Raw genomic sequence first — 25,761 nt, 5'->3', positions numbered from 1 at the left:
GACCACATGAGCCCACCTGCCCACACTGCTCCGTTGGGAAGATATGGAATCAACTTTGTATTCTCTGCTTGGCAACATGCACTTTGGGGGGATTCCTGCTTTACTTGGTAGAAAACAATCTCTTGCATTTTTTCTTTTTTTGAGATGGTGTTTCACTCTTGTTGCCCAGCCTAGAGTGCAACGGTGCAATCTCGGCTCACTGCAACCTCCATCACCCAGGTTCAAGCGATTCCCCTGCCTCAGCCTCCTGAGTAGCTGGGATTACAAGCATGCACCACCATGCCTGGCTAATTTTGTATTTTTAGTAGACATGGGCTTTCACAGTTGGTCAGGCTGGTCTCGAACTCCCGACCTCAGGTGACCCACCCGCCTCAGACTCCCAAAGTGTTGGGATTACAGGCATGAGCCACAGCACCTGGCCATCTCTTGCATTTTTGCAGAAGAATATCATTAACCACAGAAGTCGCTAAGGCTGGTTTATGAGGGTGAATATAAACATGGGTGTGCACCTGTGCATAGAGAATCCAAGTTTAGGCCTGTCGCGGTGGCTCATGCCTGTAATCCTAGCACTTTGGGAGGCCAAGGTGGGTGGATCACCTGAAGTCAGGAGATCGAGACCAGCCTGGCCAACATGGTAAAATCCTGCCTCTACTAAAAATAAAAATAATAAACTGGGTGTGGTGGCAGGCACCTGTAATCCCAGCTACTCAGGAGGCTGAGGCAGGAGAATCGCTTGAACCCAGGAGGCTGAGGCAAAAGAATCGCTTGAATCCAGGAGGCAGAGGTTACAATAAGTCAAGTAAGCCGAGATCACACCACTGCACCCCAGCCTCAGTGACAGAGCGAGACTCCATCTCAAAAAAAAAGAGAGAACCCAAGTTTATTCATCTATTTTAGGTAGCACTATTACAGTTCTAGATTTTTAAAAAATCATACATGTTTTTTTTCTAGCCCATAATAGCCAGGCTATTTACTTGCCCTCAATGTTATTTTACTGACAGCCCATATTAATGTACTTGACCTTTGAGACGGGATATTACCCGCATTGCTGTCAGACAGAGGAAAGTGACAGGAAGGCAACCATTATTTCATCCACTGCTGTGGAAGTTTCTTTCGCACCTGCTAGCCCGAGGCTTATGCATGACACGGAAGTCCTTCATGACAATGTGTCACATGTTTCAGGCTTTGCCAGATAGGTTAGGTACTGAGTTCCAAGGAATGAAATGACCTGGGTAAGCCCATCTTCAGTTGCAGACCTGAGATAAGGTTCGAAGTCTTTAGTTGCCATCATTTATGGCTCCGGTGTCAGGGGCTGGCGGAGCAGCCATGTTCCAGGTGAACTACTAATAGATACATGTCTCGGGTTTTTATTACATATAGTGGTTACAGTGCAGTGAAGAGAGAATGGGCTATACTATCAGAGGATCTACACTCAAGCTACATATACTTAACTGGCTATGTGACCTTGAGCAAGTTATTTAATCTTTCTGAATTTCTGTTTGCTTGGCACCTACTTTACACAGTTACTGCGAGGATTAAATAAGATATGCTCCATATAAATTCTATAAAGAATTGTAGGCCAGGTGTAGTGGCTCACGCCTGTAATCCCAGCACTTTGGGAGGCCAAGGCGGGTGGATCACCTGAGATCAGAAGTTTAAGAGAAGCCTGGCCAACACACTGAAACCTCATCTCTACAAAAACACAAAAATTAGCCGGGCATGATGGCAGGTGCCTGTAATCCCAGCAACTCTGGAGGCTGAGGTGGGAGAATCACTTGAACCCGGAGGCCGCAGTGAGCCGAGATCACGTCACTGCACTCCAGCCTGGGTGACAGAGCGAGGCTCTGTCTCAAAACAAAACAAAACAAAACAAAACAAAACAAAACAAAAAGAAAGAAAACGAAAAGAAAAAGAATTGTAAAACATAGTTGTTATTGTGCCAAACATCCAGTATTATATCCGTGTAACCCCAAACAATTCTATTGCCTTCATAATATTTTCTCTAGCTTAAATTGTTTTCTATCTTCTATAGCAGGAATCCCCAACTCCTGGGCCATGGACTGATACCAGTCTATGGCCTGTCAGGAATGGGCCACACAGCAAGAGATGAGCCGTGAGAGAAGTTTCAGCTGTATTTATAACCTCTCCCCATTGCTTGCATTACTGCCTGAGCCCCGCCTCCTGTCAGATTAGCAGCAGCTTTAGATTCTCGCAGGAGTGCAAACCCTACTGTGAACTGTGCATGTGAGGGATCTAGGTTGTACACTCCTTATAAGAATCTAGGCCAGGTGCGCTGGCTCACGCCTGAAATCCCAGCACTTTGGGAGGCCAAGGCGGGTGGATCATGAGGTCAGGAGATCAAGACCATCCTGGCCAACATGGTGAAACCCTGTCTCTACTAAAAATACAAAAATTAGTCAGGCGTGTGGTGGCACGTGCCTGTAATCCCAGCCACTCAGGAGGCTGAGGCAGGAGAATCACTTGAACCCAGGAGGCAAAGGTTGCAGTGAGCTGAGATTGCACCACTGCACTGCAGACTGGTGACAAAGCAAGACTCCTTCTCAAATATTTAAAAAAAAAAGAAAAAAAGATTCTAGTGCCTGATGCTCTGTCACTGTCTCCAGTCACTCACAGGTGGGATCATGTAGTTGCAGGAAAACAAGCTCGGGGATCCCACTGATTTGACATTATGGTGAGCTGTAGAATTATCTCATGATATGTCATAATGTGGTAATCATAGAAATAAAGTACACAATAAATGTAATATATTTGAATCATTCTGAAACCACCCCCACACCCCGTCTGTGGGAAAATTGTCTTTCATGAAACCAGTCCCTGGTGCCAAAAAGGTTTGGGCCCTGCTGCTCTAGAAATAGCCATCCAAAAGAAATACAACGTGAGCCACAAAAGTGAGCCCAATATAAGATATTATTATTATTATTATTTTTAAGATGGAGTCTTGCTCTGGTGCCAGGCTGGACTGCAGTGGCGTGGTCTCAACTCACTGCAACTTCCACCTCCCGGATTCAAACAATTCCCCTGCCTCAGCCTCCTGAGTAGCTGGGACTACAGGCACACGCCACCACGCTCGGTGGCGTGGTCTTGACCTTGGCCAGGATGGTCTTGATCTCCTGACCTCATGATCTGCCCTCCTCGGCCTCCCAAAGTGCTGGGATTACAGGCGTGAGCCACCACACCTGGCCAAGATTTTAATTTTTTAGCCATATTTAAAAGGTTAAAAGGTGAAATTTATTTTATTATATATTTATTTTATCTTAATATTTCCAAAATATTATTTTAACATGGACTCACCAAGGCAAAAATCATTTACAAGACATTTTACTTAAGTTTCATAGGAAGTCTTCACAAGCTGGCATGTGATTTATACTTGCTCATAGCTGGCGTGTGATTTATGCTCGCACACATCTCAATTTGCACTGGCCACATTTTGCTCAATGGTCACATGTGGCTGGTGGCTACTGTACCACAAGGTGCAGCTTAGATCTTTCCAAATGCTTCTGTCTTGGTTGCTTTTTCAGGATTCTGAGCCCTGTGTAATACACGGCAATAATCTAAGTGCTATCTTTAATTCCCTTAGAAAACACGGTCTAGTCACAGTTTGCTCCACTTCTCAGAATCATAGGGACACTTTGTGCCTCTGTTTGCACACAGGGGACAGTTGTAAATGTCTTGCCAATGGCCACTAAGGGACTGGGTCAGAGGGGAGAGATGTGGAAATCCTAGGGCAGCTTGGAACTTGGAAAGGAGATGCACACCATGGGGCAGATCCCCTAGAGAAAGCAAGGCGTGAGGTTCATTGTGGCAGAATTGAGGGGATGGAGAGGACTCCTATGTGTAAAGCTCTATCATCAAAGGGAAGAAGGGCCGGGCGTGGTGGCTGTGGCTCACGCCTGCCATCTTAACACTTTGAGAAGGACTACGGCAGGAGGATCACTTGGGCTCTGGAGTTGGAGACCAGCCTGGGCCGCACAGGGAGCCCCTTTCTCTCTAAAAATTTAAAAAATTAGCAGGGTATGGTAATGCACATCTGTCAGCCCCAGCTACTGGAGAGGTTGAGTTGGGAGGATCACTTGATCCCAGAAGGTTGAGGTTGCAGTGAGCTGTAATCGCGCCACTGCACCACAGCCTGGTTGATGGAGTGAGACCCTGCCCCAAAAAAAAAGTGGGGGCCAGGTGCGGTTTGCTCATGCCTGTAATCTCAGCACTTTACAGGAGGATGCAGCGGGTAGGTCACCTGAGGTCAGGAATTCGAGACCAGCCTGGTCAACATGGCGAAACCCTGTCTCTACTAAAAATACAAAATTAGCTGGGCGTGGTGGTGCAGGCCTGTAGTCCCGGCTACTCGGGAGGCTGAGACAGGAGAATCATTTGAACCCAGGAAGCAGAGGTTGCGGTGAGCCAAGACTGCACCACTGCACTCCAGACTGGGTGATAGAGCAAGACTCTGTCTCAGGAAAAAAAAAAAAAAAAATGAGTAGGGGTGGGGAAGAAATTCAGCCAACCACTCATCTAAAGTGATGGGGAGAAGCACCGAAACAAAGCCTGCCTAGCAATAGAAGGTCAGGTCAGTTTTTCTGGCGTTGGGCTGGCTCCCTGTGAGACAGGATATCTACAGTCTCACAAGCCTCAAGTGAACCAAATAAGGAAGGGCCACACCTCAGCCATTCCATTCTAGTGAAAATCCACTCTATTTTTATGAAGGTCAAGAGAAAGAGTCCAGAATTTTTCCTACTAACGGCTTCCTGTACCCCATCTAGCGACTCTCACTGTTCGGAAATTCTTACTTAAATCATTCTCACTATGGCTAAAGCACACGTCCCCTTCTCTGCTGTCAAAACGCTCCCCCAAATATACATTCGGGTCAGAAAATAAACGAAGAAAATAATTGTCGAGTAGCAAGGATATGACAACGAGACTTGGGGAGTTCGCTGACCATAAAACATACTCTGCCCCCCATATCTGGTTATAGCATCCTCCAGAAGAGGCAGCTCCAAGACTGAGATGAGGATGTCTCCTCTCATTTTGATGAAGGCTTTTTTTCTTTTTGAGACAAAGTCTTGCTCTGTTGTCCAGGCTGGCGTGCAGTGGTGTAATCTTGGCTCACTGCAACCTCCGCCTCCCAGGTTCAAGTGATTCTCCTACCTCATCTTCCTGAGGAGCTGGGATTACAGGCGTGCACCACCATACCGAGCTAAATTTTTTTTGTATTTTTAGTAGAGGCGGGGTTTCACCATGTTGGCCAGGCTGATCTCTAACTCCTGACCTCAAGTGATCCACTCTTGTTGGCCTCTGAAAATGCTGGGATTACAGGTGTGAGTCACTGCATCTGGCCTGATGAAGGCTTTTTTAAAAGTACATTTCCAACTGGTGGAAACAATTTTGGAAGACAGAGCAGAAGATGCTCTCTGCGGGCTGAACTGGAGGGCAATCTGTCTATGCAACCTGCATGTGTCCACAACCAAGGCTGCAGGCATGCTCTGTGGTTAAATGCTCACGTCATCTTCCAGCTGCTTTTAAGTGGAATTTCAGGACTTAAGGAGCTACCTGGTAAAGATGTGGGTGTCAGGAAATTGCCTGTGAATTTAGGGATGAGCCTCTCGAATATTAATTCCTAGTATGTCACTCTTGACTGCCCTCCCCTACCGTGAATAACGTGTGATATTCTCAGAGCAACAGAGGATTTGGAAGCACAGATTTCAGTTGGTAATTTCAAAATGCTATATGGAATAAACATGAAACATTAGGATGACAGTCATTTTTTTCTCTGCAACCCAGAGGAGGGAAATATTATGCTTGGAGTGGCCGAGTTTACAGTGCTGCCTGAAATTATCTGTGTGGTTGTCTGCTACTGCATCCTCCTGGCAAGAGGCAATTGGGGAGTCGGTTTGGATGCCATCAGCTTTCTTGCCCAACATTGATGCCACAGAAGTTTCTCTGCTTCTGAAGATCTGAGGTGTAGCCTTTGATGAGCCTCCTATCCTCACAGTGGCTAAAAACTAACCTCCCCCATCCACTCCATCTTATTAATATCTATCAGTCAGTCACCCTCATGCCAACCCATTTACTTATCTGGGGGAGAGAAACACTTGCTCTAAACCTGACTCGCCGTGTTACAAACCTTGTCAGGTCAATGTAGGTGCCTTTTCCACCCATCCCCTCCCCCTACAGCTCCAGGTCAAAAGATCAGGAAAGGCATTGCTTTGTCTAAGGCTTACTACAAATATTCTGAAATTATTCTTAACAATATCGGTCTCAGTGTTTAATATATTGTGATGACTAAAGTATAAATGAACCTGAAGGCTACCACTCTCTGAATGTAAAATATGAAAGAGTTTAGGTCAAACGTTTTATTAAAAACTTAGAGCTGGGTCCAGAAGAGCTAGAAAATCCAGATTCCCTTTAGAGAGGATACCGCCCAACAGATAGAGTCCCGGGCAACAGAATTTTGCAGAGGAGAAAAAAAGAGTGATAGATTCAAGCTGCCTTTCATTCACTAGTTTTAATGTTGTTTCTCCAAGTTTTGCTAAAGCCCATTCTGCAATTAAATTTAGAATCTTTCATATATATAAATATATATATGTATTTAGCTTAACACACATGAACACTAACTATCTATCTATCTATCTATCTATCTATCTATCTATCATCTATCTATCTATACATAGATACACATACTATCAATACCTAGCCAAATAGTGTGTGTATCTATGTATAGGTAGTGTGTATATCTCTCAATGTACAGATAGTGTGTGTATCTACAGATAGACAGGTGTGTGTGTGTGTGTGTGTGTGTGCGCGCGCATGAAGCTACATTCCCTGTGAAGCAACTGGTACTCTGGCAAGAAGTCTTTGGGGGAAGTAGTGCCAAGGCATCTTAGGGTTTATCCATTCTTTCATTCAACAAGTCTTTACTTAGTGACATTACGTGCCTGACCCTGGGCTAGGTACTGCACCATGATGCAGACACAGACCTAGCCCTCAAACTGTCGGGGGCTCCAGGAAGTGGTAACAAGTACACAACCAATGACAGCGAGGCGTGGCCATCTCATAAGAAAGGAACACAGGACAGACTAGTCGGAGGGGGTCAGGGAAAGCATTGGTGGGGGGTATCTTCCAAGTTGTGAAATAAAGACCTAAGAGACACCAGCCAGGTCCAGGATGTGGGGGTGTGGGAAGGAGCATGTTCCAGGAAGAGAGAATAACACGGGAAGTCTGTTCTATAAAGCGGTGGGAAAAACATGAACTCTCGTTTGTCTAATTCAACATTTTCTTGATTTTACAGGGTTGAGGGTAACTGTTCCCAAACTGCGCACATCAGTAATTAAATCTATTTCTTTCTCAAAGCAGGCTGGCCAAGAGATAGTTTTTGAACTGCCATTTGAGATCTCATTTCCTATGCCAGAAGGTGGCTTCTTTCTAAACCTCCAAGCTTCGATTCAGGAAAAGCATGTAAAATACACCAGACCACTTGCCTATAAACTCTTTACACTGACTCTTGGCAATTTGAAGCTTTGAATGTTTCTCAGTTAATGATTCTGCTAATTAATGAGATCTCACTCAATTTGATGGTTTCCCTTTATTGCCTCACTCTTCCAAATTCAAACCACAAATATGACTTTTAATGACTTTAGGCCATGGAATCGAGCCTAAAATGGCCATAATCTAAAATGCAGGAGAACCCTGTATATAGGGATACGTTAATCACAGCATTTATTTGTAATAGTGGGAAAATTATTTTTTTAATCCCTTAAATATACTCAAATGGGGACATGATTAGATAATAATTGTATATCAATTTCTAGAATTTATGCAGCTGTTCCCGAAAATGACAATTTACAGTCACTTAGAAAATGTTAGTGAAAGACAATGGTAAGTGGAAAAATAAGATATGCAGAATTATACATATACATTTCTTGTATGATTACAGTCATGTGTAATAACAGTCATGACTGTAATCATACAAGAAATATAAATATGAAAAATGCTGGAAAGAAATCCACCAAAATGAGAACAGCACTTGAATTATTAGTGTTATGTGCTTATGAGCCTTTTTCCTATTTTCTGTTTCCTATATTGCATTTATAAAGCCTTTATCATTTGAATCCTATTAAAAGTATTAACGCAAAGTCCGCAGTTTGAACACTTTCAATTCCAAGCAGCATGTACAAGGTGACACGAGACAAAAGTGTCTACATGTGAATTTCCCCTTTGAAGTATCATCACTTCCCCCATGAGCAGGTGGCATCCTCTCAATCCACTGATAAATTGCAGCTCCTTCACAGCTAAATGTGATCGAAAGTGCGACACAATGCCCTAGGACCCGGAGATAGACATCTAAGAACAAACAGCAAGCAAATGTAATAAAAATTGGCATTGAACAACAGATCTGGAATGGTAAACTTTTTAAGTCAGAGTTGGAGACACCATTCTTTAGAGCTTTGGGTCAAACAATGGTCTGTTTAAGAACAAGTTGAAAAAGACGAGGGTGTATGATTCCAATTACTTCTCCAACTTTGCTGACACTGATGTGTTCTTAGTTGGAATTAATTGATTGATTTCCTGCATCTCAGTTTCTCCAGATGCTCACAAGTGATGCCAATGTCAACCTATGGGATGGGGTAAGAAGGGGGTTGCTTAGCACTTAGAAAGAGGACAGAGATTTTTCCTCTTTAATCTCAACTGGAAAAGAAAAGAAAAGAAAAGAACAAATCTTTATGCCAGGCACGGTGGCTCACGTCTATAATCCCAGCACTTTGGGAAGTCGAGGTGGGCAGATCACCTGAGGTCAGGAGTTCAAGACCAGCCTGACCAGCATGGAGAAACCCCGTCTCAACTAAAAATACAAAAAATTAGCAGGGCATGGTGACATATGCCTGTAATCCCAGCTACTCGGGAGGCTGACGCAGGAGAATCACTTGAACCCGGGAGGCGGAGGTTGCCGTGAGCCAAGATCGCGCCACTGCACTTCAGCCTGGGCAACAAGAGCAACACTCTGTCTCAAAACAAAACAAAACAAAACAAAAAAACAAAAAGAGCCAAACCTTTTTCTATTCCCTCTGAGCAAGGAAGACTAAATCAATTTTAGTTACAGCAAGAGCTATTTAGGTTACATTGTAGTTAACTCCTTCCAGGCAGAAAGAATAGCTAATGGCATTGTGGAATTTCCTTTTCTAGAAATTTGTAACAATAGGCTAGATGTACATCTGGCCTTGGATGCCTTAGGCTGGTGTACAGACACAACCAAAATAGCACACACACAAAACACCCTGGTGTGTCCTAGTCATTCTCTCACAGATATTAACAGACAGAGATTTAAAAGCAGTTTACCATATCCCCCTTCATCCCCTGCTGGATCAAGGTCTGAAACCACATCGGTTGCCAAAGAAACTCAGAAAATTGACCAAAAGTGATTTACCTGTACTAGGAGTTCCAGCTTCCTGTCATCAAGAAGATGTACTTGACATCGGCGGCCCTCCGTCATCTAAGAGGGAAGAGAAATGGTAATCACTGAGAGTCTAGCAGCCAGACAAAGGGTTAGAGGGTTGCCGACGCTGCGCTCTGCTAGGCATATTCCTCTGGACAAAACTTCCTATGGGAGTCGGCACTGTATAATGCCAGGAATTGGAAATATCAGTTCGTTCAATCATTCCAGAATATCTATTGAGGCCGGGCACGGTGGCTCATGCCTGTAATCCCAGTGGGTGGATCACCTGAGGTCGGGAGTTTGAGACCGGCCTGACCGACACGGAGAAACCCTGTCTCTACTAAAAATACAAAATAAGCCGGGCGTGGTGGTGGGCACCTGTAGTCCCAGCTACTCGGGAGGCTGAGGCAGGAGAATTGCTTGAACCCAGGAGGTGGAGGTTGCAGTGAGCTGAGATCATGCCACTGCACTCCAGCCTGGGCAACAAGAGTGAAACTCCATCTCAAAAAAAAAAAAAAAAAGAAGAAGAAGAAGAAGAAAATATCTATTAAGCACAGCCAGGCACTTTTCTGGGAGCTAGTTGTACTGCGGCACACGAGACAAAGTTTCCATCCTCATGAAGCTTATATTCTAATAAGGGAGATGTAAAACAAACTAGCAAATACATATATAACATATTCTCAGGGGTGGTAGGTGTTGTTCATTCTTTACTTAGTCTTCCATTCAATAATTGTACCCGCATGCATTAGGGACGGAGCTCAGGATCCAATCTCTGCCTCCTCTTCATTTATCCCACTTGCTGGTATCCAGAAAGCAGATGACCACCTACCTGGCAATGAATTTGGTTTCTGTGTTAGTTAATCAGCCCCCTTCTTGCGTATGACCCGATTCCCTACAGTGCTGTAACCAATAATAGAAAAGCACTGGAGACAAGAGCCCACAGGCAAATCCAACCCCTGTCCCTTGTGCCTTTCAGGACTGAAATCTCTGAGTGGTATAACAGAAAGCCTGGGAGACCCAAGTCTAGTCTTGGCCCTGCTGGTTACAAGGGGCTGCAGGACTCCGGACAAGTCACCGTTCATCTCCATGCCCCTGTCTCATATACAAAAATAAATGGGCTGAGTCCAGTGGGGTACTGGTGAATGTTTAACAACTGGCTTTCTGGAAGGCAAAAGCCAGATTTGTAGCATTTGCTGGAGCCTGGCATCACCCTCCAAGGAAATCCTTTGAAGAACAACGCTTCTCATGGATGTCAACTGGTGACCATTCTAACCATAAATTGTCTTGCTGCACTCTAAATACCTTCATCATGTCTGATTTCAAGCTACTGTCATGACAACACTGCTAGGAATTCCAACATACAGATACAACAGACAAATATAACCTCAGCTTATAGAAAACAGGTAAGTGCCGTAAAAACAATTAGGAAGGGATAGTTTTTTTGTGTTTTTTTTTGTTTTTTTTTTTTGTTTTTTTGAGACAGAGTCTTGCTCTGTCGTCCAGGCTGGAGTTCAGTGGCGCGATCTCGGCTTACTGCAGGCTCTGCCTCCCAGGTTCACGCCATTCTCCTGCCTCAGCCTCCCGAGTAGCTGGGACTACAGGCGCCCGCCACCACGCCTGGCTCATTTTTTGTATTTTAATAGAGACAGGGTTTCACAGTGTTTGTCAGGATGGTCTCGATCTCCTGACCTCGTGATCCGCCTGCCTCAGCCTCCCAAAGTGCTGGGATTACAGGCGTGAGCCACCACGCCCGGCCGGGATAGATTTTTATTACCTTTGTTTGTTAGCGCCATGTGTTTAAGCCTGTGTATAGAATTTCATTTTAACAATGGCTATGCTTTACAATTGGCACCCTGCATTCCTGAAAATGCAGCAGTTGGCTCTCACAGACTAGTATGAAATAGCTCCAACACGACCGTCTGGACCAGATGACACGTAAGTTTCCTTCCTTGTACTTCTTTAGAGGAAATCCTTTAGAGAACTCAACGCCTATTTTATATGACTCTAGAGTCCCCACTAAATACAAGTTCTTTTCCCCAGCTAACTGGCCACTTTAAGCAGATCTAAAGAAAGGATGCGTATGAGCAGATCCTGGCCTTGTCTCCTTGTCCAGCCACGAGGGTCCTTCTCATAAACCTTTCCTCCAGGAAAGATAAAAAAGACAGTCTCAGATGAGACACAGTCTTGCCTTTACACACTTAGCACAGTGCCTGGCCCTAAGGGAGCTCTTATTTTAATTTTTTTTTTAGACAGAGTCTTGCTCTGTTGTCCAGGTTGGGGTGCAGTGATGCAATCTCAACTCACTGTAACTTCCACTTCCCAGACTCAAGTGATACTCCCACCTCAGCCTCCTGAGTAGCTGGGACTACAGAACAGTCTCGTTTCTCTCATGCGCCACGGGACGTACCAACTCTCCAGGCTAAAAATAACCCTGACATTTCTCAAGGCCTTTTAGGTCTGGAGCTGCTATCCCGATGAAAATGAGCATCTCTGCAAATGGAAGCAGGTGGCGGCACAGTCGTGGGCCGAGGGTGCCTACTGCACTCACCGCTCAGTCCCATCCAGTGGCCAGCCGGCCTGCGTCCTTCATGACCCTCTCCTTGACCCTCAGCTCCTGGTGACCGGGAGTTATGGACTGGATTGTGTTCCCCTAAAACTCATATGGTGAAGCCCTAACCCCCAATGTATTTGCAGGCAGGGCAAGGTTAAATAAACAACAAAAAAAGACAGTCTCTTTTCTTCTGGTTCAACAGGGATTATTCACTAATTGTCAACATATCCAAAGCTGTCATGAAATCCTATGAGAAAATTATCTTATTCCCTCCTCTAAAGAAGTCATCCCATATTCCCATCAAGTCAGGTTACCCTTGTTTTGGGATCTAACTCAACACAGCATGTCCTGCTTACACGGGGGCTAATCTCAACGTCTCTTGATTCTGAGTTACAACAATTACTCAGCAGCCCCCAGCTCTGAGAAAAATCAAGAAAAGTTTCACATATTCATAAGCCCTCCAACGAACAGATTAAAAACAGAGGAAAAACTTCAACCCAAAGCCTTGCCATTCTGCACATATAAGTCAAAGCAGGCCACTGTGGACATTTGATGGGTCTATGCAAAGTCCTTATTCACCTGTTGAACACTTAACTGCAGGTGTTAATTGCCTTAGCAGGAAAACGGGCTCAAGTCCTGTTAGAATCCATCAACCTTGCACAGAGTAAGCATCTTCACTGATTGACTTAATTTTTAAAAACCCATCAGCTTCCTTTCAATCATTCCCTAAGTTCAATGAAAGCCATTACAATTTTAAATTAGACTGAAATAGGTGCTGCTATACCAACATGTATAAATGATTCCTTCTTCAAAAAAGTACATCAGAAATGTTAATTTCAAGTTTCAATAGGGCAGATAATAGCAATTGCACAGGTACTTTAGATAAAGTTTTCGAGCTACACTGATTCAGTTCTCATTAGAAAGAACCTAAGGTTAATAGAGTAAAAGTTTTAAGAAGGAAAATGGTATCACATCCAGAAAGTTCCATGAAATTCTTTTAAAACTTTAGTCATAGATTTGAGAAAAGTCTCGACTGAGAATAGGGGAGAGTTTTAAGGAAGAAATGCTGTTTGTTTTCTGCATTATAAAACAGTTTTGAGCTTCATTTTATCATAAAAGGTTAAGGGTGTAAACATACTCTTGAGTTACTTAATCACAGTCTAATAAATTTTATGAAAACAAACTGGTATCTGAAAGACATTATTGGCTCAAATAAAGTTTTAATCTCAGTAATAAAGAAGATGAAATGTATCATTTTCTCGAAATATTTCCAAGCTCACAAAGTTCACACTCACACTTAAAGGTCTTCCCTGAGGTTCTCATTTTCATCTGAAAAAAACAATCCTCATTACGTAAAACAATCTCACCTTATCTGCTCAGCAATTTAAGGAAGTAACTACGTATCATGATGTTAGTATCCACCCTAGGTCTTCCAATTTCTTTCCTCTTCCCAACAGTCATTCCTGGGAAATTTACAAACATACTCCATATTTTAATGCCTCCCTGTAGAAAGCAAAATGTCTCTGCAAAGAGTCAGCACAGAGAAGTGTCTTAACAGACTCACCTTTGAATCATCATGTTTTTGAAGGTACAACTTTCTTTTGACAGCACTGCTGTGGTTTATTTTTCAAAAGCAAGCACCTGCCTGTTGTTCCATACTCAAGTAAGGTTAGAGTATCTTGTTCTTATCATCATTTCAGAAAAGCTTCACCATTCTGGGTGTGCACAAAGAACTGACATCTGTAGCTTTGTCTGACTTGCCAGGTACACTGAAATTTTCTTTTCAATACTAACAATTCTGAAATAATACTGCTTTCCCTTGTTTTGTTTTGTTTTGATTTTTTCCTTTCCAGCTGTTCAGACACTACTGGAGCCCTGGCATCACCCTCAAAGGAAATCCTTTAGAGAACAAGGTTTCTCATAGCTGTCAACTGGCGACCATTCCAATAACCAATTGCCTTGCTACAATACAATTCTAGCCCTCGCAGAGGCCTGCCAAGTGCCCTGTGATTCTAAAGGAAATATGAAAAAGTGTTATTTTGAAAGTGAAGTGTCTGCCCCAATCTATCCAACTTTGCTGCTAAGGTACACTCTGACATGCAGACTGTGCAGAAACATGTAAACACATTTATGATACTAGCTTCAGTGACCGCAGCAGACTATCATTGATATGTATCCTGGCCCGGCGCGGTGGCTCATGCCTATAATCCTAGTCCTTTGGGAGGCTGAGGCAGGTGGATTACCTGAGCTCAGGAGTTAGAGACCAACCTAGGCAACATGGCAAAACCCCATCTCTACTAAAAATACACACACACACACACAAATTAGCCAGGCATGGTGGCACACACCTGTAGTTCCAGCTACTCGGGAGGCTGAGGCACGAGAATTGCTTGAACCCAGGAGGTGGCGGTTGCAGTGAGCCAAGATTGTGCCACTGTATTCCAGCCTGGGTGACAGAGTGAGACTCTGTCTCAAAAAATAAAAATAAAAAATAAAAATAAAAAAATATATTTATGTATCCTAATTGTCATGCACGTGGACAGGGATTAAGAGGCAAAAACAAAAATATGGGAGTAGATATGCAATAGTATTAGGCTTCTGGGTGGTTTAGCCTACTCCACCACATCCAAATATGACTTAACATGTTACTTTTTTTTTTTCAGTTAAAAAAGTGTAAAAAAGAAATTTATCTAGAAAGATGAATGACCCTATTTGAGGTCAGGCATAGGAAATGGAGCACAAGCAGTTTCTTTCCCAGTAAATTTTGGATTGCCTATCTTTTTAACAAATAAAATTAAATGTTAACAGATAAATGAGAATGAGTTGTCATGTAAGCCAGAATACTTAAGATTGAACCCCTGACATATTCTCACACTGCAGACAGAATTAATGGGAAGCCAGGCCAGGCTCAGTAGCTCATGACTGTCATCTCAACTCTTCGAGAGGCCAAGGAGGGAGGATCATTTGAGGCTAGGAGTTTGAGACCAGTCTGGGCAACAGAACAAGACCCCATCTCTACAAAAAAATTAAAAAATTAGCCAGGCATGGGGTGCACACCCATAGCCCCATCTACTCCAGAGGCTGAAATAGGAGGACTGCATGAGCCCAGGAGTTGGAGGCTGCAGTGAGCTATGATCCTGCCACTGCTCTCCAGCTTGGGCGACAGAGTGAGACCGTATCTCTAAAAAAAAAAAAAAAAAAAAAAATGGAAAGTCCATTTTGATCAGAAGTACTTTTGAGAGCGCAGATTTTGGAAAGAGGGATTTATAAATACATATTTTTGAGGGTATCTGTCTGCAATAGCCTGATATATCATTAATGGCAGAAGGAATAATTGTTCATAGGTACCAGGGGAGTCTCTGCTATGAGGCCTTACTAAAATAACTAACCAGCAATAACAAATGGTGATTTCAGGATGTCTTGTAATACGGAGAGGTGAAGGGTACCCAGATCAGAGGTGAAATTTAATTTTTCTGGTTTAGGTTTAAATTGGAAACAGTCATAAAACAGCAACTTCGGAACATTCTGCTGCCCACACCACACCCGCACGTGGAAAGTAACAGAATTCAAGGTTTGGCAAAGTCTTCTCTCTCTCTCTTTCTCTCTCTTTGTGAGATGGAGCCTCATTTTATTGCTCAGGCTGGAGTGCAGTGGCGCGATCTCTGCTCACTGCAACCTCCGCCTCCTGGGTTCAAGCAATTCTCCTGCCTCAGCCTCCCAAGTAGCTGGGATTACAGGTGACCGCCACCACGCCTGGCTAATTTTTTGTATTTTTAGTAGAGATGGGGTTTCACCATGTTGGCCAGGCTGGTCTCGAACTCCTGACCTCAGGTGATCCACCCGCCCTGGCCTCCCAAAATGCTGGGATTACAGGCGTGAGCCACCGCACCTGGCCTGCAAAATAATTTCTATGCCATGGTATATGCCTGTGCAGGAGTTGCTGAGAAGAAAGAATCCTAGTTCCACTGTTTAGAAGGTTTTTGTTTCATTTTGGTTTTTATTTATTTTTTTAAGACAGGGTCTTGCTCTGTTGCCCAGGCTGGTGTGCAATGGTGTGATCTTGGCTCACTGCAGCCTCAACCTCCTAGGCTCAATTGATCCTCCTGCCTTGGCCTCCCAGACAAATGCTGGAATTACAGGAGTGATCCACCACTCCCAGCTTACTTCATCTTTTTAAGCCTTGTTCCTTGTCTGTAGAAGGGGGATAGAATAGCTTCTACCTCGTAGGAACTCTGCAATTATTAAATTAACTAATGTTTGGAAATTTCTTAGTGCTGTATCTGGTACAAAGTATATACTCATCACAATGTTAGCTGTTAATTATTATCAGTTGTATGGTTTTGGAAATACTTAATATGTGTTGAACCCATAGTCCTCGTAAGACAAGAGGTAGATATTATCAGGCTCATCTTGTTTTATGTTATTTTTATAGACAGGGTCTTGCTCTGTCTCCTAGGCTGGAGTATAGGGGCGCTATCATAGCTCACTGGAGCTTTAACCTCCCAGGCTCAAGCGATCCTCCCACCTCAGCCTCCTGAGTATCTGGGACTACAGGCTCGCACCAGCATGCCCAGCTAACTGTGTTTATTTTTTGTAGAGACACGTCTCACTATGTAAATTCTTGGACTCCAGTGACCTCCCCACCTTAGCCTCCCAAAGTGCTGGGATTACAAGCATAAGCCACTATGCCTGGCCTACAGCATTTTTATAGAAATGTAATGCAGTTGTGCAAATTGATCCTGAACCCAGGAAAAAACATGTGTTTTTTAAAACAAAAACTAAAAAATAGTCAATTGACACATGTATTCTCTTAGTTTCCTGAGGCTAATTTACACTGAAACTATTACAGGGAAGACACTGTGGTGTGGGGCTGAAGGAGGGGATGGTGAGGGAGCAGAGCTGTTTAGTGAGATGTTCACAGACCTGCCAAAAAATTTTTTTAGTCTAGTTACCAATTGCCTACTCATTGACGTCCCTGTGAAAAGCAAGCCATCAAGTTGTTTCTCATATTCATTCTTGAGACAATACATTTACAAGACAATAAAATAAGCAATATTAATGACTCACTAGAATTGCACAAAACAAAGAATTAACCTTCCAAAACACGCTTCATTTAGGAAAATTACCAATACTCCCCAAACCACCTGAGATGCTATCCTTTAAAACTTAGTCATCAGACAGAAAATGTAGATTTCAAAAGCCAAGGCCCTACCAGTGACTTACCGCTGACAGCACGTCTTCCCCGGGTACAGTCCCTTAAACTTCAACCACAAGACACCCTGAGGATGTCGGATGCAGGACAGCAGCCCCTCGTGATCTGACCTCTGACCCAGGCCGTTGTGTGGCTCAGAAGGAAATTCCAAGGCCATGACTACAACTTCCCGGCATAAGTCATTGTTGGTGCCCCCGGGTACTGGGTCACCTCAAGAGCCACATCTTTCTCTCTACTTCAGTTTCCTTCACAGAAAAATGAAGACTCAAAGTCCAATCTAGGTACCCAAATGTTGCAAGACCACAAAATCTCAATAATCATAAAGCACATCTCTGCCAGGAGGAGAGGAATGAATGCCACGCGGCTACAGCAACCTCAAGAAATTCACAGGAAATATACACATGGAAAGAAAGGACTTCAGGCAATTTAAAATTGGTTAAAAATATTAATCCCTGCACTGTAATCACAACACTTTGGGAGGCCGAGGTGGGCAGATCACTTGAGGTCAGGACAGCCCAGCCAACATGGTGAAACCTGGTCTCTACTAAAAATACAAAAATTAGCCAGGTGTGTTGGCATGCACTCGTAATCCCAACTACTGGGGAGGATGAGGCAGGAGAATCACTGGAACCCGAGAGGCGGAGGTTGCAGTGAGCGGAGATCACGCCACTGCACTCCAGCCTGGGCAACAGAGCGAAACTCTGTCTCAAAAAACAAACAATCAAAAATATTAGATACATACAGATAGTGTAATGGTTACTACCGTGAAGTTGGTTAATATATCTATCATCTCACATGGTTACCTTTTTTGTGGGATGAGAGCAGCTAAACTCTATTTATGTAACAAAAAATCCTAACAATACAATTTTAACTTTAGTCCTCATGTTGTACATTACATCTCTAGACTTGTTCATCCTCCTTATCTACTGTGGTTCTGTATATATCTACACATCTATAGGTATCCAAGAGCATTATGATGTAAAGTTCGAATATATACAGTCATATATATTTTTTTGTTTGTTTTATGTTTTTGAGACAGGGTCTCATTCTGTGGTCCTGGCTAGAGTTCAGTGGCATGATCACAGCTCACTGCAACCTCTGCCTTCCTGGGACTCAAGAGATTCTCCCACCTCAGCCTCCCAAGTAGCTGGGATTACAGACATGCACCTTCACACAGGGCTAATTTTTGTATTTTTGTAGATATGGGGACTCGCCATGTTGTCCGGGCTGGTCTTGAACTCCTGGGCTCAAGTAATCTTCCCACCACAGCCTCCCAAAATTCTGGGATTACAGATGTGAGCCACCACTTGCAGCCCATATAGATATATATGTAATATATATAATATATATGTTATATAATATAATATATAATATGTTATATAATATATAACATTATATAATATATAACAAATAATATACAATAAATAATATGTAATATATAACACACAATGAATATATAATATACAATTAACATATAATAAATAATATATGTTTATTAATTCATCTATCTGGGCATGGCGGCTCATCCCTGTAATCCCAGCTACCTAGGAGGCTAAGGCAGAAGGACTGCTTGAGCCCAGGAGTTCGAGACCAGCCTGGGCAACATAGTGAGACTCCATCTCAAAAATAAAATTCATCAATTCCCTGTCCACTCTTCACCTGCACCAGGAAAATAACACATATTACAACAGTGGGCAAGTGGGGGATCTGCCCAGAAACTTTAAAGGCCAAAGGCTAATTGTAATTTTTTAATAAAATTTTTAATACAAATTTTTATTTTATAAAAATTTTATATAATCATTTTTATTACCATTGTAATATGATTTTTATGATAATTATTCCCTCTGGTTTATCTGAAGCTTACTTTCGCTTGGTTCTCAAGTGATATCATATTGAAAGAAGATGACAATGCAAGGAAAGGAGACACAGGCACGAGACACCAGAAGCCTCATTCAGAGAGGATGACCTTGTTCCTGTGTTGCTCTATAACCTCTGGCAAACGATTCCACCTGTCTCTATTGTGACTCTCCTGGATCTAAAAGAACATACGCAGGTGTAGCCAGGCACGGAGGCTCACTCCTGTAATGCCAGCACTTTGGGAAGCAGAGGCAGGAGGATCCTTTGAGCTCAGGAGTTTGAGACCTGCCTGGGCAACATGGCAAAACCCAAAAACAAAAATATGAAAATTAGCAGGGCATGGTGGTGTGTGCCTGTAGCCCCAGCTACTTGGGAGGCTGAGGTGGGAGGATTGCCTGAGCCCAGGAAGCAGAAGTTGCAGTGAGCTGAAATCAGGCCTCTGCACTCTGGCCTGGGCAACCGAATGAGATCCTGTCTCAAAAAACAAAAAACAAAACACAGGCAGGTGGGTCCTTCAGGCTCTTGGCTGCTGGATACAGTTAGTTGCAGCTCATACACCACATGGAAGTTATTAAGTGAGTGGCTCTATCAGAAACAAATTAACATGACAATGTTGATGTAATAGAAAATGGAAATAGCGATGCATTCTTCAAAGCTCAACCCTCTGCGGGTTTGCACTTGAAGTCATAACCCAGGCTGGCATTTTACTTGCGGATCTTTGAAAAGCAAATCCTAGTGGCTCTGCTGCTGCTGCTCCTGCAGCAAAAGGAAATTCGGTTTTCTGTGATAATGCAAAAGAGAAGTCCTGGTGTGGGGACCCAGTGGTCTATGTGATTCAAGCCGCAAGTCCTCCAGGCCGAGCAATTAGCCATCTCCACATGACGCTACAGGGCAGCGTGTCAGAAAATAATAATCATCAGTATCTGGGCCTAAAGTGTAGATGACGAGGCATGGACCCAGGCAGGTAAGAGGCTGGTACAACAGGAGGGCGCTACGGCATCCTGCTGAAGAGGAACTCCTACCCACAGCTCAGTTGTGTGATGTGGGGAGGTGGGGTGTGCCTTCCGCCTGCCAATCAAACAAGCTAATGGTGCGGACAATGGACAGGTGCGATGGATGTGGAAGGCCAAGATTCTGCTGGGGCGGGTCCACAATCACCCTCCTCACGCCTGGCAGCCAACACTCTGACTACAATGACAAGGGCAGATGGACGCTGAAAGACGCAATGGCATGGGCCCCAGAGTTAGGTCCTGCACCATGGACACCATACTGGGGAGCACAGGGCAGAAGCCGCTCACAGGTGGCGGGCAGGTGCACAAAGTCGTACAGGCTCCTGGTGGGCGGCAGCGCTTTCTGGGTGACATCCAACTAGCTGGACCCCTAAAATTTGGAGGAACCTGTTTCCTCCTACATTCTGCCACTGCTAGAGTGTCTTCTGAAAACAGGATTTTCTTTACCTCCATTTTGAGTACATGATCAGGATTTTAACCCACTATTCTACTGGAAATACACTTATGAAGACTTACTAGCAAGGCCTCATTTACAACACACCTGCAGATGTGTACTTTTCACTCAAGCCTGGAAATACAAGATATCTTTGGTTCTGCAACTGGAGCAACCAGAGTCTCTGAAGAGCCTCAGAGCCTTAATCCTACTGAGCACTGGATTGTATTGCTATTATTATTCATTATTATTAGGAGAGGGGCTGGGGAAGGGAATAGAGCCTAATCTTTACAAAGTAAAGGGAGCTGGAAATCTGGATCAGAGAGGGAGTGCTGTGCAGTCTGAACAGAGGCAGAGGCTAACGGAAACAGAGATGGGAGGCAGAGAGCAGCCCTTGGGCAGATCTGCACAGAGGCCTGAAGGCCTCGGAGGCCAGTCCTGATGTGGGTGCAGAGTGAGATTCTTCCTTCTTTACGTATTGCTGTTAGCATCTGTGAAAGGCAACTGTCTGAACATGGATAACAGGCTCTCTGACATTGGCCTCACCTCACCAGATCCCTTTTTTTTTTTCAAATACTCTCCTTCCCACTACTCCTCTCAGTTTCAAGACTGGGCCATCCAGGACTTCTAGAGTCTGTTCCTCCGAGGACCACCCTCTCCCTGGCCATGGGGCCTGGCCTGTGCTGTTTCCTTTGCCTGGAGGCACATTTTTCACGCAAAGTCCAAAGCCCATCGCTGTGTCTCCTCTACGCCATGCATTCAGCCTGGTGCTGGGGACACAGGTGACCCAAGGAGCTGTGGTCCTGTTTCTTGCTGATTACTGGCTTGAGAGAAAAATGCCACAGACTCAGTGCCCTGCTGGGGATGCCAAGGGTGGGGAGGAGGCTCCAGGTACACATCCCACTCCTGTCCTCCAGCGACCTGGGGACCCAGAGGACTGAGCCACACACTGTGCCTCCCTCACTGCCCTCCCTGGACCACATCACCGGGGCTTACGGTGGGTCAGAGCCGAGCACCAGAGCTTGGCCACCCGGGGTTGTGGCTTATCCTGGTTTCATGACTTCCTAGCTGAATGTGATCCTCCAGAAGTTCACCAACTTGGCCTCCTTCCCTAATCTATAAAACGGAGATGACAGCAATACCTACCTCGTAGAGTTGTGAAGAGGAACAAGTAAGTAAAAACACACAAAAAGTGCAGAACGCTGAATGCTGAACCACTGACAGCCGCCTACACACAGTGGAGTCAGGCCCTGATCCAACGCGCTGCTCCCTGTTCCTATAGGAAGGCCCGGGGGCGCTGCAGGTCTCTGTCCCTTCATACCAGGTCCCCTGTGGCTCTGGATGGGTGAGGAGGCTAATTCTGGGCAGGTGGCATTGGGATGGCTGTCCTCAGGGACTGAGCCAGTGCCAGGCCTTCACAAAATGAAGCTCTGGCGGCACTGGTCATTTGTAGAGGAGGGCACTTCGTTCAAACAGGTGGCTTGGAAGCCCAGCTCTTTTTCCCAGTAACTGTGGTTCCCAGGGCCATCGTATGCCACCCGGCAATCATCGACAGAGAGCAAATGTAGGGAATACAGGAACTGGCCTAAGAAAGGAGGTTTAGGAATACCCATGTACGATGTGTGGGAAAATGTCCAGGTTCTTACACACGCACGTAATTCTTATTCATGTGTTCACAGCACATGTGTTCACACAGACGTTCTGCAAGGGCAGCTGGGTGAGGTGTAAACCCCAAAGAAACAGAACATGCAAGAAGCGGCCAGAACGTACACACCCACCTAACTAACATCCAACTGTTCCCTGGGGGAACCATGAGGAAAGATGGAAAATAACACCTGTTCTCTGCCACGTGGAGCTCTGGCTTCAGTATGAGTGACAGAGGTTGTTTATATGTTTGTCTGTTTGTTTGGAGTAGAATGAGAGGCTTTTTTCAAAGGGAAAGGCAAATATCTACCTTTTCTTTTGTTTTGATGATTGTACTTGGAATTTTTAGAGTAGAAAAGGACAGTTAGATGGAGCCTGGGTGCAGTGACTCACACCTGTAATCCCAGCACTTTGGGAGGTGGAGAGGGGCAGATCAGCTGAGGCCAGGAGTTCAAGACCAGCCCAGTCAACAGGGCGAATGTCATCTCTACTAAAAATACAAAAATCAGCCGGGCATGGTGGTGAACACCTATAGTCCTAGCTACTTTGGAGGCTGAGGCAGAAGAATCACTTGAACCCAGGAGGTGGAAGTTGCAGTGAGCCTAGATCATGCCACTGCACTCCAGCCTGGGCAAAAAGAAAAGAGCGAGACTCTGTCTCAAAAAAAAAGAAAAAGAAAGAAAGAAAGAAAGAAAGAACAAAAATAGAATAGTGAGATGGAGACCCCAGAGATACAGTTTTTAAAAGCCTAGAAAAAAAGATAAGGCTGAAAAAAAGAAAAGATAAGTTTGACTCTCTGGATCTAAAAACATATAGTTTGTATGGGATGGTGACTTTAAATGGAAAATTTTGATCACATGATAAAAATAAAATTAATTGAGGAAGTGAAGATTGAGACGTGAAGAGCACAGGGAGTGTACTGGAGAACTTGCAAAGGAGGCTAGATTGTAGTAGAACAAAGTGTGGAGGGCACACAACGTAGGAAGAATATTTCCAGCATTTTTCTTGCACTGCAAGTTTACAGGGAGAGAGTTGGAAAGCTGACACTGATATTTATTTATTTAAATTAATTTATTTATTTTTGAGACGGAGTCTTGCTCTGTCGCCCAGGCTGGAGTGCAGTGGTGCGATCTCAGCTCACTGCAACCTCTGTCTCCCAGGTTCAAGTGATTCTCGTGCCTCAGCCTCCCGAGTAGCTGGGATTACAGGCACCAGCCACGATGCCCCACTAATTTTTGTATTTTTAGTAGAGACGGAGTTCTACCATGTTGGCCAGGCTGGTCTAAAACTCCTGACCTCTGGTGATCTGTCCACCTTGGCCTCCCAAAGTGCTGAGATTACAGGCTGAGCCACTGTGCCTAGTCATGACACTGATATTTAAAACAAGGATAGTCTAAGGACAATAAAAGAACCTTTAAAGATATGTAGATGCTGGCTGCATGTGGTGGCTCACGCCTGTAATCCTAGCACTGTGGGAGGCCAAGGCAGACAGATCACCAGAGGTCAGGAGTTTGAGACCAGCCTGGCCAACACGGTGAAACCCCGTCTCTACTAAAAATACAAAAATTAGCTGGGCTTGTTGGCACAATCCTGTAGTCCCAGCTGCTTGGGAGGTTGAGGCAGGAGAATCGCTTGAACCCACCAGGCAGAGGTTGTGGTGAGCCGAGATTGCACCACTGCATTCCAGCCTGGGCGACAGAGCAAGACGCTGTCTCAAAAAAAAAAACAAAAACAAAAAACAACTCAGCTTCTGTTTGTTTCACTCTTCTCAATCAAGAGGGAAATGAAAGGAATATAAATGAACTGTACCCTTTCCCCAAAATAAATCCCAGGTGGTTTATAAAGTTAAATTTTAAAACCAGGTAGATGATTATCTATCATGCTTCTCTAAGCCTAAAAGCAATGAATGAGCCAAAAAGGAAAAAATGATAGATTTGACTACCATAAAAATCATTCTAAAAAATAAGTTATACTCCGCAAGGCCCCATAAGCAAAAGTAAAAAGTTAATGTAAATTTCAGGAAGGCATTGTAACAACTATAATGGGAATTACTATATTAAAGATAAAATAGTTTAATTAGTAGATTATTACAGCTTACTGAGAAGACCACTAACACCTTCCAGGAAACAGCTAAAAAGTTCAGATCCTTGGACTCTGTCATGTCTCTTCCAGGAATTTTCCCCATTGAAACAAGAGAAATAGAATAAAGAATTATTCGTAGTAATGTTCACCACAATGTGTTCACTCAAGTGCTAATGGCATCTTTATTCTGTGCCAGGGATCTTATTCGATATACAATGATGAATGTGATTTTGCTCCTATACTTCAGGAACTTCTATGTCCCATAGAGGAAATACCCAAGTTAACAGGCAGTTGCAGAGTGATCAGTGTGACTACAGGGGTGAGTATAAGATGCTATGGGATGGGGATGCGGGGACACTTTAACTCACACCTGGTGGATCTGTCAATACCCCAGGGAAGGAGTGATATCTGCAGAACACAGCAACATGAGGTAAGAAGGGATGAAATGGGAGAGAACACAGAATGTTCTGGAAATGTCACCCAGGCAATGAGCTGAAGGACACAGTGGTGGATGAGGAGGAAGCAGTGAGAAATACAGCTGGACACCATCTTTATGAAGACAAAGAAGCGGGAGCCAATCGTCTGAGTGAGGATGGCTAAATTGTTTGAAATAGGAAATAGCCACTGAGCACTGTTTTCAAGTCAATTTCATCATGAGGCCAAAATGAGGGGAGTCTGGAGACAGGGTTGCAACGGCAAAATCTGCAAGCACTTGGAAAATTGCAAAGTGATATTAAAGTAGAACTCGTCTTCCTCAATCCATGTATTTCCCCCCAGTGATTGGTGAATGGACACAGAAGGCGTGCATATCAAATTTACAGATGGCAAAGAGGTTCGGATGGAAGCTTCAAAATGTAAAAGTTGGGGTCATACTGTTTATGGTTTTGTGTCCTACTCTTCACACACGTGCTAGAAGCACAGCATTAGAATAAGGGAATTAAGATGTGCCCTGCATTCTATGGTGGTTAAACCACTTCTGAAAATCTGTATTCAATTGTGGGTACCATATTTTACATAAGAAATGAAAGAAATGGGAGAAAGACCAAAGAAGGATAACTAGACTGAGTGAAGGTCCAGAAACCAGTACTTCCCAGGACTGAGGGAAAAGCTGCATCCGTGGTCTACATATCAAAAGCTCCAGTGATAGTGTGACCATACAATCTACTGGCCATACCAGACACTTGTGAGTCAAAAGGGAGGCTATTATTGATTATATAGAGAGAACAGGTATAAACTAGGACTGTCCTGGGCTTACTCAAATGGAGGTTCAGGGGGACTTGCTAATCTGATATGTATAAAGTGAAGGCGGGTTAACTTTGCTTTGGTGGGCAAAAAGTAGAACCAATGAGTGGAAATTCCAGAAGATACATTCGGATTCAATAGAAGGAAGAACTTTTGAACAAGCATCATTGTTCAAAATGGAATGGGTTGCCCCGTTATCACTGCAAATCGTTAGGAAGGGACCAGAGACATTAGCAAGGGAAGTTGTAGAAAGGATTACAGAACTCAGGGACAGACGGACTCTAA

General features: G+C 44.0%; 1 protein-coding gene across 5 annotated transcripts in view; it reads right to left on the bottom strand.

Annotated features, from left to right (window-relative positions):
* Window positions 1-25,761, bottom strand: part of FRMD4A (FERM domain containing 4A) — a 695,424-nt gene that overhangs the window by 208,066 nt on the left and 461,597 nt on the right. For all 5 annotated transcript variants that reach the window (XM_025395888.1, XM_025395887.1, XM_025395886.1 and 2 more), the window contains one exon: window positions 9,437-9,502. In XM_025395888.1, the coding sequence (XP_025251673.1) occupies window positions 9,437-9,502 (66 nt within the window). The remainder of the gene's footprint in view (window positions 1-9,436; window positions 9,503-25,761) is intronic.

Source organism: Theropithecus gelada, chromosome 9 (genome assembly GCF_003255815.1).
Source record: "Theropithecus gelada isolate Dixy chromosome 9, Tgel_1.0, whole genome shotgun sequence".
Classification (NCBI taxonomy): domain Eukaryota; kingdom Metazoa; phylum Chordata; class Mammalia; order Primates; family Cercopithecidae; genus Theropithecus; species Theropithecus gelada.
Note: the sequence above shows the minus strand (reverse complement) of the source record. Positions and strands in the feature narration are given on the sequence as shown.